This window comes from Acipenser ruthenus, chromosome 37 (genome assembly GCF_902713425.1).
Source record: "Acipenser ruthenus chromosome 37, fAciRut3.2 maternal haplotype, whole genome shotgun sequence".
NCBI lineage: Eukaryota > Metazoa > Chordata > Actinopteri > Acipenseriformes > Acipenseridae > Acipenser > Acipenser ruthenus.
Window position 1 is genome coordinate 4,768,623 of NC_081225.1, and position 20,930 is coordinate 4,789,552.

The 20,930-nt window shown below is 37.2% G+C and overlaps 1 protein-coding gene across 2 annotated transcripts; it reads left to right on the forward strand.

Moving 5' to 3' along the window:
- The first annotated feature begins 341 nt into the window (after window positions 1–341).
- Window positions 342–19,396, forward strand: LOC117397800 (U6 snRNA-associated Sm-like protein LSm1). Of its 2 annotated transcripts, XM_033996668.3 has the most exons (4): window positions 343–537; window positions 4,765–4,833; window positions 17,911–18,026; window positions 19,172–19,396. In XM_033996668.3, exons 1-4 carry the CDS (start codon window positions 492–494, stop codon window positions 19,340–19,342), a joined length of 402 nt encoding a protein of 133 aa, XP_033852559.1. In that variant the 5' UTR covers window positions 343–491; the 3' UTR covers window positions 19,343–19,396. The 2 variants fall into 2 exon arrangements, with proteins under 2 accessions (XP_033852560.1, XP_033852559.1); XM_033996669.3 differs by lacking the exon at window positions 4,765–4,833 and having other exon boundaries at window positions 342–537.
- The last annotated feature ends 1,534 nt before the right edge of the window (window positions 19,397–20,930 follow it).

Consider the following 20,930-nt stretch of genomic DNA (forward strand, 5'->3'; position numbering starts at 1 on the left):
GAAGCATTCCAGCCGGGGACTCTTAAAGGGGAAGGCAGAAGTGTTCAAAACGTGTCCCCAAAATATATGAAATGGCAACAACAACAAGGAATGTTTAATTCACGATGGCCTAAATCTTCAGGTGTATGTACAATAGTTTGTGTTCCATCATTTAACAATCAGGGCATTTATTTCACATTTACTAGCGTGACTGCTAATAACCATTTATTAGTTAGTAATGAAACTAAGGAATAGGACTACAGTTCCAGTGTTGTATATAATACACTTTCTCTAACTAAACCACATCTTCGGTATGTTTGCACCCATAACGCAGCACACTAAAGGGTTGTTTAGCAGTGGTGACACGAGTGGGTTAAATTGAAGAGGAAGTGTCGCTGTGCATTGAAGGCAGAACTTCCTGTCAGAGAGATACACAGTTTGAATGGTTCGTGGCCTGAAACTGTTTAAAGACATAAATAAATATAAGAAATATCTGCACTCCTCTTTACAGAATGAATTACATGCCGGGGACAGCTAGCCTCATTGAGGATATCGATAGTAAGTAATAAGTGGTCCGTTAACATGTATACACACAGCATGGTTGGTCTCAGTCGTTCGGTCATTGAAGTGGAATAAGCGCTAAACTTTTTTGTTTGTATTTAAAATAATACTTGTTTCAGCAAGCCTAAGAACATGTTATATATATATATATATATGTATATGTATATATATATGTGTATGTGTGTGTATACTGTATAAAAACTGTTTTTGCAGTTGAATCCAATGTTTAATATTTATTCTTTTTATATAATGTCGGGGTTTACGAATAAGTGTATTTCATAAAATTCCCCAAAACAAGTAATTTGTATTTTCTACTAGTTAAACCTAAAAACGTTGACCCGTACCATAAGTATACATTAATATTATTACATGTATATTGTAGTAAATATCACATGTAATGTGGGGACGTTTGATTTCAGAGTTTGGCAAGCTTTCGCTGACTAAGGCAGGAATTTTGTTTAGTACCCAAATTCTTAATTGACCCTAATCTCGAGGGTCCTAACCGCATTTAGTACTTTTCCAAACCACCGCTGAGTAACAACCCTTATAAAATGTTCTCCAAGTAAAAGTATAGCGAAGTGCAAGAGCACAATGAAAGTAGGGCATGTAGTTTGATTGAAAGGGTCATTTCAGCTCAGGTGGGCAGTGGGGTTGCTGGATTCCTTACAGTAATTACTTAAATCAATTCATAATTTTTTTTATTGGAACAAGCTTTAAAATGGTGGTAAAATTCTCGGTTTGAAGTGAACATGTATGTTTATATTATTTTATTAAATGTAATTTTATTCATACAAAACAGATCAATTAAGCGTCTCTCATATGCTAAAACTGATTTACAGGCAGGATACAGCTTAAACATTTTTGTGGGGTTATCCTGCTGTCAAAAGTAACCTACGTTCTTGAAGTGCCTTTGTGTGCATTTTTTTTTTTAAATGTCCCTACCATTATTCAAATAGTCAGCACTCAGATATACGGCAGTCACGTTTAGTCCTTGTATTAAGAAACAAATCTATTCCCATGATATATACTACCGGTCAAAAGTTTTAGAACACCACCATTTTTCTAGTTTTTATTGAAATTTAAGTCCAGTGAATAACCTGAAATGGTACAAAGGTAAGCGGTAAACTGCCAGAGGTTAAAAAAAAAAGTTTAGGTTACCAAAAACTGAAAAATAATGTACATTTCAGAGTTATACAAAAAGGCCTTTTTCAGGGAACAAGTAATGGGTTAACAACTTACAGCTGTTCTGCAGCAATGGAAGTAAATTAAGCCTTGAAAGTTGATGCTAACAATTCCTACAGGTGTCCCAACTTTTGTTGATTACTTACAAACCCTCTGTCTGTATAAAAGCAGTGTTGGAACAGACTGTGTTACTACACCCTCTTAAGCATTATTTGGACAGTATTGTACTGCAGGAAGTAGTATATTGCTCTCATAATGGCGAGAAAAAGGCAATTAACAAAGGAAGACAGACAGACAGACCATTATAACCCTTAAAAGTGTAGGTCTTTCCTTTAGAGAAATTGCAAAGAAAGCCAAGGTGTCAGCGAGTACAGTTTCCTACACCATCAAAGGCACTTGGAAACTGGAGGAAACTCTGACAGGAAGAGGTCTGGCAGACCCAAAGCCACAACAGAATCAGAAGACAAGTTTCTGAGAGTCAACAGCTTGCGTGATAGGCGGCTCACAGGACAACAGCTTCAAGCACAGCTTAACACTGGTCGAAGTAAGCAAGTCTCAGTTTCAACTGTGTGCAGGTTTGACAGGTCGAGTGGCAGTAAGAAAGCCATTGCTAAGATGGCAAAATAAGAAAAAGAGGCTTGCCTGGGCCATGAAGCACCGCCAGTGGACTACTGAAGACTGGAAGAAGGTCTTATGGACCGATGAATCAAAATTTGAAATCTTCGGTTCATCACGCAGGGTTTTTGTACGCCGTCGAATAGGCGAAAGGATGGTTCCTCGGTGTGTGACACTGACGGTCAAACATGGAGGAGGAAGCGTGATGGTCTGGGGCTCTTTTGCTGGATCCAGAGTCGGCGACTTGCACAGAGTGAGTGGCACCCTGAACCAAAACTGCTACCACAGCATTTTGCAGCGCCATGTAATACCCTTTGGTATACGCCTAGTTGGTCAGGGGTTCATCCTACAGCAAGATAATGACCCAAAACATACCTCCAGGCTATGTCAGAACTACCTTAGAAGAAAAGAACAAGACGGTAGGCTTCAAATCATGGAATGGCCAGCAGTGTCTCCAGATTTAAACCCCATCGAGCTGGTTTGGGATGAACTGGACAGAAGGGTGAAAGCAAAGCAACCTACAAGTGCAACACATTTGTGGGAACTTCTGCAACAGTGTTGGGAAGAACTTTCCGAACAATATTTGATTTCCATTGTAGAAAGAATGCCACGAGTGTGTTCGGCTGTTATATCTGCAAAAGGTGGCTACTTTGAGTCAAAAATTTAGATTAAATTTTGTTAAACAAAACGATTCCATGATTTCTTTTTTATCTCCAATTGTTTATTTGTTCTATGCTTTAATTTCAGAGTACATTGAGACATTAAACTGCGTAAATTTCAATAAAAAAAATGGAAAAATGGAGGTGTTCTAAAACTTTTGACCGGTAGTGTATGTAACAAATTAATCCACTTACCCGTCATGCATGATTTCCGACTCCGGCTCCAGTTTTCTGATATAAAGCCCATCAATGTTAGAATTTATTTGATTATTCGTCCCAGCCCGCGTTTTTATTTTATTTTTTCTCGCATGCGCATGTTGTGCAGTTACACAGCACTTCCTGCAGTTTCACATGATGAAATGCAGCGACAACAAAGTCAACGAGCAACTACTATAATGTAAAACAGGGAATCATTAAACAGTTTTGGATACTGTGATGTAATTAAAAAAAAAATAATAATCTGTGATCCTTAGTTGCTTTTGTGCATTTTCATTTGCAAGTGAACTGTAATTAAGGCCTTAATGAGCACTATATTCTGCAATTTTGAATACTGACTTTGGGTACTGTTTAATTCCGAAAACTGTATATTATATATATATATTATAGATAAATTACATTGCCTTTTACATTTTACGCAGTTATTACATTTTACGCAGTTCTGTGCATGGGTGACATTTTGATTTACTTTTGCTGTTGGGTCATTAATGGGGAATTTTACATATGGCTACAATACGTATCGGTGTAGTGTTATTTTCAGGTATGTGGTAAAAAGTGGTACGCAGCGCACTGCGCTTGCTCGTACATGCCTAAACAATGCCTAACTTCCGCTAAGAAAGTAGGGAAGTGCCCATTCAAATCTGGTACGTGATGCTGTTTTCTGTCTTTTACATCTTTTTCAATTTTATTTAGCATATTTTCCAGTCATTGTTAATGTAATTTAGCATATTTTTCCACCATTAAGAAAATAGTATACACATTTCTCATATGCAATACATTGGGTCTTGTATATTTTTTTACTTGTGCAACTTTGTGGATTTTGTCTTGTTCATTGTGAATTTTTTTTCTTTTTTAGAAAAAGTGATTGTCTGTTTCCAGTGTAAGTTTGCAAAAAAGAATGTATAATTAATGGTAAATGTACCTCTGTTTGACAGTAGGAAAACACCCATCAGATCGCAATTGATTGCACATGTAGCAAAATCTGATAGCTTGGCACTTTCAGTTGACAATGTGTCGCGTTCTGACGTTACACAGGTCAAGTTTTGGTACACGTACCACATTCTGACGATGTACCACTTTATAACATTAAACCAGATTTAAAAGGATGTACTATAATACAGCGCACATGTTTTGACAAGTGATATTTTCAGAATCATATTGTTCTGAATTAAAATACTTCTGTAAATATAGTACTGTACCTAAAAACAACCACAGTGCATATAAATGGAAGCAGACTTATTTTAAAACACAGTCCTTTCAGCTATGTATTTTTGACATTGGTATCTTTTTTGTGTTCCCTGAAAAGAACAAGGGTTGAAACGGGCCAAAATGAAATAATCAGATATGCATCACGCTTTTTTTTACCATCACTGAAGTCAAAATTTTACAAGGTCGGGTATGTGAGTGCTGACTGTAAATAGATTTTATTGTTCTATCCTTGCAAAATGTATTTCTCCTCAAAAATATCGCATGGAATAAAAGCTTGATTCATTTGCATGTGACACAACCCTCTGCCCCAGTATTATCAGGTTTGTTTATTTTTTTCTTTTAGAAAAACACCTGGTACTTCTCCGAGATGGAAGAACGCTAATTGGCTTTTTGAGAAGCATAGATCAGTTTGGTATGTAAGTACAGCACAGTGAGATTGACTTGTGGTGTGAGTTAGCAGACTGCAAGTGGACTGTTTGAATTTACAGAAGTAGTTTGTCTTCACAAAAGTGATTGTAAGGAAGGTACATATATGACTGAGAGAGCCTCCTTGGTACCAGCGGTAATTGCAGGACTCCACTCCTCTTACTGCTGGCATGCAAATCCACAACTGCGTAAATGGAAAAGTAATAAGATGGAAAAAGTAATGCCTCATCTCGTTCCAGTACTCTAACCGGGGCTACAGCCGGTTCCACCTGCAGTCCACAATCTATAACTGGACATTACACAAGTGAAAGGTCACCTGTATGTATCATGTTTTTATATAATTGCCGTTTATATATTCACAAACCACCTCAGTTATATAGTATAATAGATTATAATATATTTACAGCCTTTATATATATAACCAGACGTGGAGCTTAGATCAGATAATACAGACTCTGCAGTTTGATTGATTACACTTTCCTATTACGGTTCCTATAATTTGTTTTTGAGAAATGTCTAGAAATTATACATTTCCATTGGGGTATGTAAACTTTTGACTACAACTGTATATATCTAAATCCATGACTTTAAATCGCAGTCGTGAAATATGTATGTGTGTATAGATAGATAGATAGATAGATTATATATATATATATATATATACAGTATGTATATATATATATATATATATATATATATATATATATATATAGATAGATATATATATAGATAGATATGTAGATATATATATAGATAGATATGTATATATAGATATGTGTGTGTATATATATATATATATAATATATATATATATATATATATATATATATATATCGACTTTAAACAGAACTGCGCAGACATTAACAATATATATATATATATATATATATATATATCTATATCTATATATAGATATATATATATATCTATATACCAGGGCGGGGTCCTGGTTTTACCGAAATTGAACCAAAAAAGATAACGGTCTGAAATCAATGGATAATTACAAAGCATACGACATGGTTTATTTAGATTTCCAGAAAGCTTTTGACAAAGTCCTGCATAAAAGATTAATTCTCAAATTGAACGCAGTAGGGATTCAAGGAAATGCATGCACATGGATTAGGGAGTGGTTAGAAAACAGAAAGTACTCATTAGAGGAGAAACCTCAAAATGGAGCGAGGTAACCAGTGGTGTACCACAGGGATCAGTATTAGGTCCTCTGCTATTCCTAATCTATATTAAAGATTTAGATTCTGGTATAGTAAGCAAACTTGTTAAATTTGCAGACGACACAAAAATAGGAGGAGTGGCAAACACTGTTGCAGCAGCAAAGGTCATTCAAAATGATCTAGACAGCATTCAGAACTGGGCAGGCACATGGCAAATGACATTTAATAGAGAAAAGTGTAAAGTATTGCATGCATGCAATAAAAATATGCATTATAAATATCATATGGGAGATACTGAAATCAAAGAAGGGACCTATGAAAAAGACCTCATGAAGTAGGTTAGTTAGACATGCTCTCCCTTTCCTAAAACCATGCTGGCTGTCTCCCAGGATATTGTTACCATATAGGTAATTTTCCATTTTGGATCTTATTATAGTTTCCATAAGTTTACATATAATAGAAGTCAGGCTTATTGGTCTGTAGTTACCTGGTTCGGTTTTGTCTCCCTTTTTGTGGATCGGTATTACGTTTGCTATTTTCCAGTCTGTCGGTACAACCCCTGTGTCAAGAGACTGTTGCATGATCTTGGTTAGCGGTTTGTAAATAACTTTTCATTTCTTTGAGTACTATTGGGAGGATTTCATCTGGCCCAGGGGATTTGTTTATTTTAAGAGCGCCTAGTCCCTTTAACACTTCTGCCTCTGTTATGCTAAAGTTATTTAAAATTGGTTAGGAACAGGTCGACATGTGGGGCATGTTGTCCGTGTCCTCCTTTGTAAAAACCTGTTAAAAGTAATCATTTAATATATTTGCTATTTTTTTTCTTCATCTATGATTTTGCCATTTGTGTCTCTTAGACATTTAACCTCCTCTTTGAATGTTCTCTTGCTGTTATAATATTGGAAAAACATTTTGGAATTGGTTTTAGCCCCCTTAGCAATATTGATTTCTATCTCTCTCTTGGCCTTTTCTAACTTCCTTTTTGACTTGTGTTTGCAGTTCCAAGTCCTCTTTCTGTGTGCTTTGTTTTTGGTCCCTTTTAAACGCTCTGTAAAGTGCCTTTTTTCGCTGAATATTTTTTTAAATTGATCTAGTAAACCATTTTGGCCATTTTGTTTTAGATTTAGATTTGTCTACTTTTGGGATGTAATTGTTTTGTGCCTCTAGTACTACATTTTTAAAAAACAGCCATCCTTTTTCTGTGGATGTTTTCTCTATTTTACTCCAATCTACTTCTATGTCTCTGTTTCATACCTTCGTAGTTTGCTTTTCTAAAATTGTAAACCTTAGCTTTAGTCATTACTTTTGGGGTTTTAAAAAATATTTCAAATGAGACCATGTTGTGGTCTGAGTTTGCCAATGGCTGTCTGACCTCTGTTTTAGTTATTCTGTCTTCATTATTTGAAAAGACTAAGTCAAGGCATGCCTCCCCTCTAGTCGGTGCCTTGACAAATTGCGTTAGGAAGCAGTCATTTGTCATTTCCAGTTTATGTTGACTCAGAAATGTCTTCTAGACAATGTGGGGAAGCTATAAAAAAGGCCATCAAGATGCTCAGATATATTGTGAGAAGTGTTGAATTTAAATCAAGGGAAGTAATGTTAAAACTTTACAATGCATTAGTAAGACCTCACCTAGAATATTGTGCTCAGTTCTGGTCACCTCGTTACAAAAAGGATATTGCTGCTGTAGAAAGAGTGCAAAGAAGAGCAACCAGAATTATCCCGGGTTTAAAAGGCATGTCGTATGCAGACAGGCTAAAAGAATTGAATCTATTCAGTCTTGAACAAAGAAGACTACGCGGTGATCTGATTCAAGCATTCAAAATCCTAAAAGGTATAGACAATGGTATAATAATGTTGTTGAAGCTGACACCATGGGATCCTTCAAGAAGCTGCTTGATGAGATTCTGGGATCAGTAAGCTACTAACAACCAAACGAGCAAGATGGGCGGAACGGCCTCCTCTCGTTTTATAAACTTTCTTATGTTCTTACTGTATATCGCTGCCAAAGGAATACTGAGATTTTTTAAATTAACAGTGCGTGCTGGTCTACGAAGTTGTTCTTCAGCTGCTACAGAATGTTTTTCATGAAAGACCTTCTTCACAACACAAAGTAATTTACTGACAGGTGGGTGTCACAAAGACGGCCGGAGTGGGTGGCGTCAGACCAGAAGCAGGAAATAAACAGACAGAGACTTGTGGTTTGGTGGAGCTGAGCGAATGCTTTCGCTCAGCATTTAATAAACAGCACAGAAAATAAACAGTTTGAAACAAAAACACAGGACACGGCACTTGCGCCAAAATAAATAGACAAACAAAACGGACTAGACAGTGCACAGACAGACGAACAAAACACAGTGAGCAGATTTAACTATTCTTACTTTCCACAAATACCTCCGTCTCCAATCCCGTTCTCCACTCACCGAACACCCAACCCCGAGTGAGAGCTATGTGTCTCTATATATACTGTTGTGCTGGGATTCAATTACTAATTCATTATTCACTTGAATCCCAGCACGTGAATTCATTACGTGCAACCCCGTGCTCACATATTACATTTAACCAGCACGTGAAGTGATTTCCTCGTGCCTAAATATAAATCTACATCTTTAAATCACACGTGAAACACAGACCCGTTTATATCCCGTGTACCAATCTATACACCAACATTAACACATGCACGCAACACATAACACACAAATGCACACAGGGGCGGGGCGCATTGCCACAGTGGGTAAAAGCTATTAATCATTTGTGTTGATTTAAGAAACCCCTGAAATAAGGATGTATCAGACAGCAGTAGAACATCCATGAGTAAAATAAAAAGTTTAACTTCTGTTAATGAAATGCATGAATAACAATATATTTTTTTGTCAAGTATAAGACATGACTGATGACGATAATCAATCAGCCTGAATTGATAAAATAAATTAATACGACTCGCAGCGAGTTGTCTAAAGCCAGTAAAAAAAAAAAATTACAATACAGTATATTAATACACTGACAATACAACTGTAGTAATATTCGTATTGTAATTGTTTATGTGTACAACTTTAGAGGTACTTTTTTTTTTAACTTCTTGATATTTATTTTAATTGCCCTGAAATAAGAATGTATCAGACAGCAGTTGAACATCCACGAGTAAAATAGTTATTTAACTTGTTAATGAAATGGGTCAATAACAATATATTTTTTAGAAAGTATAAGACATGACTGATGACGATAATCAATCGGCCTGAATTGAGAACATAAATAAATTAGTACTACTCGCAGCGAGTAGTCTAAAGCCGGTAAAAAAAAAATTAAAAAAAATTACAATATTGCACTATTAAAACTGTAGTAATATTCGTATTGTAATTGTTTATGTGTACAACTCGTCAAGACAGTACAGTGCAGAATTTTATTTATTACATTTCGAGTAAACTTTTGGGCAATTCAATTTAGAAATGCATGTAACCTGTTATTTCATTTTTAATAAACTTTAAAAAACTATAAAATATACTTAGTACATCACAGATTATTATATACATTTTCAGATATCCAAATCACTATACAGAATTCTATTTATTACATTTCAGAAACCTTTTTTTCCGTTGGTGGTTGATCCAAATATCTCCTATCTAATTCAGGTAAGAACTGACAAGACTTGAAAGATGCGCCTGACAGATAGAAGAGAGAAGAAGCGACAGCAAATCCAATATGGCATCAAGACCTTAAATTGCACACAACGCATCCGTCTGCCTAAAAACCTGCAGGATTCTTACATGATCTTTTTCTAGAGAGAGTGGACAGAGCCACACAACATAAAGAATAACTGCACCCCGGCAGTACCTTTCAAATAATGTCACCAGCTCTTCAGCCTCAGGTACCACCCTTGCTCTCTCCACCATTCCAGCCTCAGATAGAGCCGTTGCTGTCCCCACCTCCCCAACCTCAGGTACAGTCCTTGCTGTTGCCATATCTGCAGCCTCTCTGGCAGCCGTTGCTGTCTCCACCTCTCCAGCCTCAGGTACAGCCGTTGCTTTCCCCACCTCTCCAGCCTCACGTACAGCCATTGCTGCTTCCACCTCTTCAGCCTCCAAGGCAGTAGTTGCTGTCCCCACCTCTGTAGCCTCCAAGGCAGCCATTGCTGTACCCAGCCTCCAGGGACAGTCTGCTTTCCCCCCTCCTCTAGCCTCAGGGGCAGGGATTAACAACATTTGATTTTGCCTCAATAAACCTGGCTTTAAAAAAACAAATCCTACATACTTGTTGGTTGTTTGATTTTCCAAGATGCCTTTTGCAAAACTATGAAAATTCAATGGCAAAAACATCGTTAAAGAACATAAGAACATAAGAAAGTTTACAAACGAGAGGAGGCCATTCAGTCCATCTTCCTCGTTTGGTTGTTAGTAGCTTATTGATCCCAGAATCTCATCAAGCAGCTTCTTGAAGGATCCCAGGGTGTCAGCTTCAACAACATTACTGGGGAGTTGGTTCCAGACCCTCACAATTCTCTGTGTAAAAAAGTGCCTCCTATTTTCTGTTCTGAATGCCCCTTTATCTAATCTCCATTTATGACCCCTGGTCCTTTTTTCTTTTTTCAAGTCAAAGAAGTCCCCCGGGTTGACATTGTCTATACCTTTTAGGATTTTGAACGTTTGAATCAGATCGCCGCGTAATCTTCTTTGTTCAAGACTGAATAGATTCAATTCTTTTAGCCGGTCTGCATACGACATGCCTTTTAAACCTGGGATAATTCTGGTTGCTCTTCTTTGCACTCTTTCTAGAGCAGCAATATCCTTTTTGTAACGAGGTGACCAGAACTGAACACAATATTCTAGGTGAGGTCTTACTAATGCATTGTAAAGTTTTAACATTACTTCCCTTGATTTAAATTCAACACTTCTCACAATATATCCGAGCATCTTGTTAGCCTTTTTTATAGCTTCCCCACATTGTCTAGATGAAGACATTTCTGAGTCAACATAAACTCCTAGGTCTTTTTCATAGTTCCCTTCTAAAATTTCACTATCTCCCATATGATATTTATAATGCACATTTTTATTGCCCGCATGCAATACTTTACACTTTTCTCTATTAAATGTCATTTGCCATGTGTCTGCCCAATTCTGAATGCTGTCTAGATCATTTTGAATGACCTTTGCTGCTTCAACAGTGTTTGCCACTCCTCCTGTTTTTGTCGTCTGCAAATTTAACGAGTTTGCTTACTATACCAGAATCTAAATCATTAATGTAGATTAGGAATAGCAGAGGACCTAATACTGACCCCTGTGGTACACCACTGGTTACCTCACTCCATTTTGAGGTTTCTCCTGTAATCAGTACTTTCTGTTTTCTACCTGTTAACCACTCCCTAATCCATGTGCATGCATTTCCTTGAATCCCTACTGCGTTCAGTTTGTGAATTAATCTTTTATGCGGCATTTTGTCAAAAGCTTTCTGGAAATCTAAATAGACCATGTCGTATGCTTTGCAGTTATCCATTTTCAATGTTGCATCCTCCAAAAAGTGAAGTAGGTTAGTTAGACATGCTCTCCCTTTCCTAAAACCATGCTGGCTGTCTCCCAGGATATTGTTACCATATAGGTAATTTTCCATTTTGGATCTTATTATAGTTTCCATAAGTTTACATATAATAGAAGTCAGGCTTATTGGTCTGTAGTTACCTGGTTCGGTTTTGTCTCCCTTTTTGTGGATCGGTATTACGTTTGCTATTTTCCAGTCTGTCGGTACAACCCCTGTGTCAAGAGACTGTTGCATGATCTTGGTTAGCGGTTTGTAAATAACTTTTCATTTCTTTGAGTACTATTGGGAGGATTTCATCTGGCCCAGGGGATTTGTTTATTTTAAGAGCACCTAGTCCCTTTAACACTTCTGCCTCTGTTATGCTAAAGTTATTTAAAATTGGTTAGGAACAGGTCGGCATGTGGGGCATGTTGTCCGTGTCCTCCTTTGTAAAAACCTGTTAAAAGTAATCATTTAATATATTTGCTATTTTTTTTCTTCATCTATGATTTTGCCATTTGTGTCTCTTAGACATTTAACCTCCTCTTTGAATGTTCTCTTGCTGTTATAATATTGGAAAAACATTTTGGAATTGGTTTTAGCCCCCTTAGCAATATTGATTTCTATCTCTCTCTTGGCCTTTTCTAACTTCCTTTTTGACTTGTGTTTGCAGTTCCAAGTCCTCTTTCTGTGTGCTTTGTTTTTGGTCCCTTTTAAACGCTCTGTAAAGTGCCTTTTTTCGCTGAATATTTTTTTTAATTGATCTATTAAACCATTTTGGCCATTTTGTTTTAGATTTAGATTTGTCTACTTTTGGGATGTAATTGTTTTGTGCCTCTAGTACTACATTTTTAAAAAACAGCCATCCTTTTTCTGTGGATGTTTTCTCTATTTTACTCCAATCTACTTCTATGTCTCTGTTTCATACCTTCGTAGTTTGCTTTTCTAAAATTGTAAACCTTAGCTTTAGTCATTACTTTTGGGGTTTTAAAAAATATTTCAAATGAGACCATGTTGTGGTCTGAGTTTGCCAATGGCTGTCTGACCTCTGTTTTAGTTATTCTGTCTTCATTATTTGAAAAGACTAAGTCAAGGCATGCCTCCCCTCTAGTCGGTGCCTTGACAAATTGCGTTAGGAAGCAGTCATTTGTCATTTCCACCATTTCAGTTTCGTCCGTCGTGCCCCCCATCGGGTTTTCCCATTTTATACAGGGGAAATTGAAATCCCCCATTAGTATGGCTTCTCCTTTTCTACAAGCATTTCGAATGTCATTGTACAACGGATTATTTTGCTCAGCGTCTGAATTTGGCGGTCTATAGCATGCTCCTATTATTATGCCCTTTTGAATTTGTGTCCATTATTCTGACCTATATTGATTCTGCATTGTTTTCTTTGTCCTGATTTAACACCTGGGCTTCAAAACTATTTCTTATGTATAGCGCTAACCCTCCGCCTCTTCTGTCCTGCCTGTCTTTCCTATATAGTGTGTACCCACTAATATTATATTCGTGTCCATCACTCTCAGACAACCAAGTTTCTGTAACACCTATCACATCGTAGTTACTTGTTAGTGCAGTAGCTTCAAGTTCTAATATTTTGTTTCTGAGACTTCTAGCATTAAGATAAATACATTTAATAGTTGTCTTACCTGAGTTGTTGCCCTTGTTTTGATGTGTTCTCCCTTCTGTTTTTTTGTTTTCTCCCCCCTTCCTTTCTAGTTTAAATGCTTCTCGACCGCCTGAAGGATCCTTTCTCCGAGTAGATTGGTTCCCTTTCTGTTAAAGTAACGTTAAGGTTTGTTTGCAAATGTCCAAAAGGTTAGCAACCTTAACTCTGCACCCTTATGGTGTGTTTCCTGTCACACTTGACATCACATATGACATCATCAGTGACATCACCAAGCACATGACAAATTCTCCCCGAAGACTGTCCATACGGAAGTCACTGTGATTGGTAACATGTTCAGTAACTGCATTGTCTTTGCTGTCGAAATGTGCTTTAACCAACAACAGATTTCCATGTACTCAGAAATGTGTAATTCATGTTGAGGTATGTAGTGATGAGTATTTGATGTTTGGAAATGAGTACCTGAAAATGGATGGGACATGCAATATGTGAAACCCTACATGCAAGATAACATACTCCATTAAATTTCATTCAGAAGTCGCCAGTGAAATATTAAAGTTATCTTCTGTTGTACTATATGGTATACTGCTGCTCCAGTGGTACACAAATCAGTGTTTTATGTTTCTTGGAATCATAAAATCCAAGCATTACAATCCACAACTGCAGAAATCTGTAATTGTACCTAAACATTTCAATGTCATAATTGGCTTCCTGCCATAAGATTATGTTAGCAAGAATTCTTACTGAACTGTAAAGTTTAAAAGAAGAATGGGTAACAGTGCAAAAATAAAATGAATAATAATACTGTAGAAAATGCAGTGACTCCTTTTGCCAAGCCAATGTTGTGGATTCCAATATATTAATTGGCTCTACTGTATTCTGAGTTAATTGCTTTTATTTAGAACACTGGTGAAATAATGAGCTGACAGCAAAGATTGTGGGAATGCAGTTACTGAACATGTTACCAATCACAATGACTTCCGTATGGACAGTCTTCGGGAGAATTTGTCACGTGCTTAGTGATGTCATTGTCATATGTGATGTCAAGTGTGACAGGAAACATACACATAAGGGTGCAGAGTTAAGGCTGCGTGGCTACCTTAACTTGCAATTTCCTAACGTTTTGGACATTTGCAAACAAACATTAACGTTACTTTAACAACATTTTTGCCATTGAATATATATATATATATATAATGTGTGTGTGTGTGTATATATATATATATATATATATATATATGTGTAATATATATATATATATATATATATATATATATATGCAGTACTGTGCAAAAGTTTTAGGCAGGTGTGAAAAAAATGCTGTAAAGTAAGAATGCTTTCAAAAATAGACATGTTAATAGTTTATATTTATCAATTAACAAAATGCAGTGAGTGAACAGAAGAAAAATCTACATCAAATCAATATTTGGTGTGCCTTCAAAACAGCATCAATTCTTCTAGGTACACTTGCACACAGTTTTTGAAGGAACTCGGCAGGTAGGTTGGCCCAAACATCTTGCAGAACTAACCACAGTTCTTCTGTGGATTTAGGCAGCCTCAGTTGCTTCTCTGTCTTCATGTAATCCCAGACAGACTCGATGATGTTGAGATCAGGGCTCTGTGGGGGCCATACCATCACTTCCAGGACTCCTTGTTCTTCTTTACACTGAAGATAGTTCTTAATGACTTTCGCTGTATGTTTGGGGTCGTTGTCATGCTGCAGAATAAATTTGGGGCCAATCAGATGCCTCCCTGATGGTATTGCATGATGGATAAGTATCTGCCTGTACTTCTCAGCATTGAGGAGACCATTAATTCTGACCAAATCCCCAACTCCATTTGCAGAAATGCAGCTCCAAACTTGCAAAGAACCTCCACCATGCTTCACTATTGCCTGCAGACACTCATTCGTGTACCGCTCTCCAGCCCTTCGGCGAACAAACTGCCTTCTGCTACAGCCAAATATTTCACATTTTGACTCATCAGTCCAGAGCACCTGCTGCCATTTTTCTGCACCCCAGTTCCTGTGTTTTCGTGCATAGTTGAGTCGCTTGGCCTTGTTTCCACGTCGGAGGTATGGCTTTTTGGCCGCAAGTCTTCCATGAAGGCCACTTCTGACCAGACTTCTCCGGACAGTAGATGGGTGTACCAGGGTCCCACTGTTTTCTGCCAATTCTGAGCTGATGGCACTGCTGGACATCTTCCAATTGCGAAGGGAAGTAAGCATGATGTGTCTTTCATCTGCTGCAGTAAGTTTCTTTGGCCGACCACTGCGTCTACGGTCCTCAACGTTGCCCGTTTCTTTGTGCTTCTTCAAAAGAGCTTGGACAGCACATCTGGAAACCCCTGTCTGCCTTGAAATTTCTGCCTGGGAGAGACCTTGCTGATGCAGTATAACTACCTTGTGTCTTGTTGCTGTGCTCAGTCTTGCCATGGTGTATGACTTTTGACAGTAAACGGTCTTCAGCAACCTCACCTTGTTAGCTGAGTTTGGCTGTTCCTCACCCAGTTTTATTCCTCCTGTACAGCTGTTTCTGTTTCAGTTAATGATTGTGTTTCAACCTACATATTGAATTGATGATCATTAGCACCTGTTTGGTATAATTGTTTCCCTGACTTTGTGCAAGTGTACCTAGAAGAATTGATGCTGTTTTGAAGGCAAAGGGTGGTCACACCAAATATGGATTTGATTTAGATTTTTCTTCTGTTCACTCACTATATATATATATACACATACATACACACACATATATAATGTGTATGTTTTATATATATAATGTGTATGTTGTCTCTTTTTTTTTTTCTTCGTTGTCAAAGGTTTAAAACCTGTTTTTGCATTGGATGCTCATTAAGTAACTTCCTCTTATCAGTGTGAGAGAGATGTTCTGCCAGCCCGCAATACTAACTGGCACTGAAAGAGATCCAATTGAATGATTTGATCTTGATCTGCTGGTGATGGAAATGAACAGATCTGATTTCAAATTGCTTTCAAGTTGATCCCAGTGGCAGAGGGAAACGATTGATAATTAAATATCAAGTGAACCTAAGGCTGCCACTGCCTGAACTGTATACCCTGTACTACCTTCACAGATAAGTCAAAGGTTTCAGTTTCTATTTCCATTACCACACCTTTCAGCAATATAAAGTAAGGATGCACCGAATCCAAGTTTTTGGGAATTGGACAAATGTCGTCCGAATACTGAATCTCCAAAAACTGTCAAGAAAACTGTTGAATGAAAAACAGACTGGCAGCTACTAACAAGGGTCACGCACAATCTATAGTTTTGAGCCTTTTAGTTCATAGTATTTTTATTACCGAATGGAAATATATCCCTGAGTAAGATTTCACTTTGAAACTTACACAATTTACCGCTAGCCCACTCCCCCCACAACGAAAGAAAGGAGAGCTGCATCTTCGCTATAACCCTCTATTTTCTTTAATGACGTTTCAACCTGTGTCACCTGATCTGAGAGTAGGGTTGCCAACAGGCTCCAGAATCTCGGGACACTTTAAGGCAGGTCAGGTTTTGTAACTCACCTCTCTAAACTGCAATATATTCAGTAAAGTGAGTGTGAATTGTGCGAACTGTCGCTAAATTAATTGAATTGTTTTACTTAATTGTTACCAAAAGCACACACCTGCCTGTGAGGATTGTTTCCATCAGACCTATACAGCAGCTGATTGGCTTTCTGAGTCTCTGACAGGGCGGGACTGTGTGAAGCAAGACATATTAAACAAACAGAAACTTTACCTGCTGCCACAAGGTTAAATGAAAGAGTGCAGGTGAATGCAAAGTTATCTATAATAATGGTGTTGCACTATTTTGATAGACTGTTTACTGTATAAAAAATCAAGCAATATGATTAATCATTCTTGCGAGGCTCTCCAGATAAAATTTACTAAACTGTTCAAGCAATTCACACTCACGTTACATGTCAAACATTGCAGTTTAAAAAGCCTGACCTGCCTTAGTGTCCCGAGATTCTGGGGCCTGTTGACAACCCTATCTGAGAGTTAGGAGGACAAAATTTTACCGTGATGAGTGACCTGAATCTCCGAGCGAAGTAAAACCCACGTTGATTTAAATGCACCGTGTGTAGAATACATATCAAATAGACTACGAAATAGTTTTAAAAATATTTTAATAAAACACAGCAGTTCCCAAATGGTTTAACTTGTATTGGCATATTACAGTAACATAAAATGTAATTTACTAAAGCATATTGTTCATTTGTGATGTGAATTTGTTGTTGCATACAGGGTGTATACAGTTTGCATTCAGCAGCTGCGTGACGTGTTTAGGGTGTGCGCCACCAGTAAGTTAATTTAGGGAGTTGAGAGCTGCGACAGAGTTCAGCAAATGTGTGCCTGTTATTAACTACAACAGTTACATTCAATACCAGATTTGTGTCTTATTTAAACACATTGACGTATTCGGCCAAATTCGAACACTCCTCAAAAAGTAGGTATTCGGGCTGAATCCGAATCCTGGATTTGGTGCATCCCTAATATAAAGTGTTGTAGCACTTGCAAGTCACATGCAACCTTGGGTACCAATTGCTAGCCTATTTTTGTGCAACTTTACCCATGGCAATGAAGATGGGTTGTGAACAGTCTATAGTGGATACGTAACAGAGTGTTCCAGGATCCCTGAAAGAGACTGTGTGGAGCCGTACACTAGCTACTCTGATTTCTGTAATTGTAGTTAAGCTTAATTACCAAACTATTTTTAATTCTGATTTTGATTTTCATTTACAGCTAATTTAGTCTTGCATCAGACGGTGGAGCGAATCCACGTAGGCAAAAAGTATGGGGACATCCCTCGAGGAATATTTATTGTAAGGGGAGAAAATGTTGTTCTACTTGGAGAAATAGTAAGTGTTTTTAGATTTCTTTTTTTTTTTTTTTTTTTCTCCTAGACTAGTCAATTGCAACAAACTTGAGTCCAAAAAACCAAAGCAGAATTCAAAATGATCTAGACAGCATTCAGAACTGGGCAGACACATGGCAAATTAAATTTTACAGAGAAAAGAGTAAAGTATTGCATGCAGGCAATAAAAATATGCATTATAAATATCATATGGGAGATACTGAAATTGAAGAAGGGAACTATGAAAAAGACCTAGGAGTTTATGTTGACTCAGAAATGTCTTCATCTAGACAATGTGGGGAAGCTATAAAAAAGTCCAACAAGATGCTCGGATATATTGTGAGAAGTGTTGAATTTAAATCAAGGGAAGTAATGTTAAAACTCTACAATGCATTAGTAAGACCTCACCGAGAATATTGTGTTCAGTTCTGGTCACCTCGTAACAAAAAGGATATTGCTGCTCTAGAAAGAGTGCAAAGAAGAGCAACCAGAATTATCCCGGGTTTAAAAGGCATGTGGTATGCAGACAGGCTAAAAGAATTGAATCTATTCAGTCTTGAACAAAGAAAACTACGCGACAATCTGATTCAAACATTCAAAATCCTAAAAGGTGTAGACAATGTCAACCCAGGGGACTTCTTTGACCTGAAAAAAGAAACAAGGACTAGGGGTCACAAATGGAGATTAGATAAAGGGGCATTCAGAACAGAAAATAGGAGACACCTTTTATACACAGAGAATTGTGGTGGTCTGGAACCAGCTCCCCAGTAATGTTGTTGAAGCTGACACCCTGGGATCCTTCAAGAAGCTGCTTGATGAGATTCTGGGATCAATAAGCTACTAACAACCAAACGAGCAAGATGGGCTCAATGGCCTCCTCTCGTTTGTAAACTTTCTTATGTTACAAGTCATGGCAGTGGAGAGAGAGTTTGGATTTTCTAAACTGCGTGGAAACTCGGACAGTGATACAGATTTTACGTATATATTTAATATCATATTTAGAAACCATTCAATCTAATATGATATGTCCAATGCCCCTGAGAATGCTTTGTTTTTCTAGTTATGTAAATGTATCATTGTTTGATTTAGAGAATCTCGTATCATAGCAGTCCCTATTGCCTGTATGATGTGTTCTCTGTTTGCTTTGAGGACCTTGAGAAGGAGAGTGACACGCCTTTACAGCAAGTATCCATCGAGGAGATTCTAGAAGAGCAGAGGGTGGAGCAGCAGGCAAAACAAGAAGCTGAGAAACTGAAACTCCAAGCCTTAAAGGAGAGGGGACTTTCTATCCCGCGGGCAGACACGCTGGATGAATACTGAAACCGTCCTTTTTCTTTCTTTTTTTTTTTTTTTTAAACACTCTTCCGTTTTAAATCAAGACGACCGCGTTGCCCTGAAAAGAGAGATCAAACACAGACACTGACGAAGCTCAGAGAAGCAACGACGTTGAATTATAAGTATCCAAGAACAAACTTTAGTTTAATGAAAAGGAATAGTGGATCTAACCGCACCTTTTTTGTTTCCATTACTGTCGCAGAGAAGTTGAGTCATAACAAAGCACTTATTTAAAGCTGCTATAATTATTTTGATATTATGTTTTTTTTTCCACCTTGCCCTCAAATCGAGTCATGTTCAAGGTGGCTTGAGATTATAATTGTTTTTGTTACTATGTAAATAAAGAAAAAGCAATCTAAGAAGTCTGATCAAATCATTAATAATTTTAACACATCTTGTCACACATGCTGTGACGGAATGATAATGTAAATCTTACTAAAATGACAGTAATTGAATACAAAGCAACCAAAGTGAATCCATCCCCCACAAAATGTTATTTATTATGTTTTAATTAGGGCTGTCACTCGATTTTAATTTTATGGGCATTCGTTGATTAATTGGTAATTAGTCCGTGCACATTTTTAATAAAGGCCATGATCTTATAGTGGTTGTTCTGCATAGTAATACTTAAAAAATCAATAATCAAAAAAAAGGGAACTTTTTTAAAACCATTTAGGAACCTGATAACCAATGCACAAAGATGGAAACAAAAAACACTCCAAAGTTTATTGCTAAATCAACTGTTTATTATATTGGTCAGGATAAATACGCCACACTGGATTTTACCACAGCTGGTTACAATGCACACAGGTAACTTTGCAGACATTTGGCAATCATTTAAATCAACACAGATCAACATTCCAGATATATATACGCATATACATCCATAGCACACCATCAGCAATCCTTGTACAAAACAAAACAACAATTATGATTTTAGATTTATGTATTATGCAGGACAGACACTATAAGATTGTTATGAGCTTAAAACCACAGTGTCCTACCACTTCAGGGGACAGAGAGTGCGCTTCAAATCAGTGCTTCCCTAAATAGCAGCATGCATTTGTCTGTATACCCAGAATGCACTTGTAATGCACGTTAAATTGTAAAATCAGTCCGATTAATATGTTAATCGGAGCATCCCTTTTTTTAATTAATACTTTAAATGTTTTACTAGTTTAATGCCACCTCACCACTTCAACCCACTTAGCTATCACAACAGAAGATCAGCTGACCGTTTTCCTGCTGACAAGACGATCTCTTTACCAGCTGAACCAAAGCAAAGAATGCTACCAAGCTATTGAACCCAGCCTGAGACAGCTACTTGCTAGGTAAAGCAACATTATACAGCTATAAGGATCTCAAATGAATCATAAATGCTTACTTGAGTACACGTAAGACAAAAAGAAACTCAACATATACAAATGATTATTAAGCTATAAAAGTTAGAAAACATTTGCATTTTCATAATCAAGTAAGCTTTTGTATGGTTACCTACAGGTGCACGCAGGATTCGTTAAGTATTTTTACGCGTTATTTAGTACGTGTTTAAAATATTTAGTACACGTATTCA

Bases quoted from the DNA above. Each gene is read 5' to 3' on its own strand.
- LOC117397800 (XM_033996668.3), top strand. From the start codon at position 492: ATGAATTACATGCCGGGGACAGCTAGCCTCATTGAGGATATCGATA. The intron at 538-4,764 runs GTAAGTAATAAG...TTTTTCTTTTAG, and splicing joins CCTCATTGAGGATATCGATA to AAAAACACCTGGTACTTCTC. The intron at 18,027-19,171 runs GTAAGTGTTTTT...GTTTGCTTTGAG, and splicing joins TTGTTCTACTTGGAGAAATA to GACCTTGAGAAGGAGAGTGA.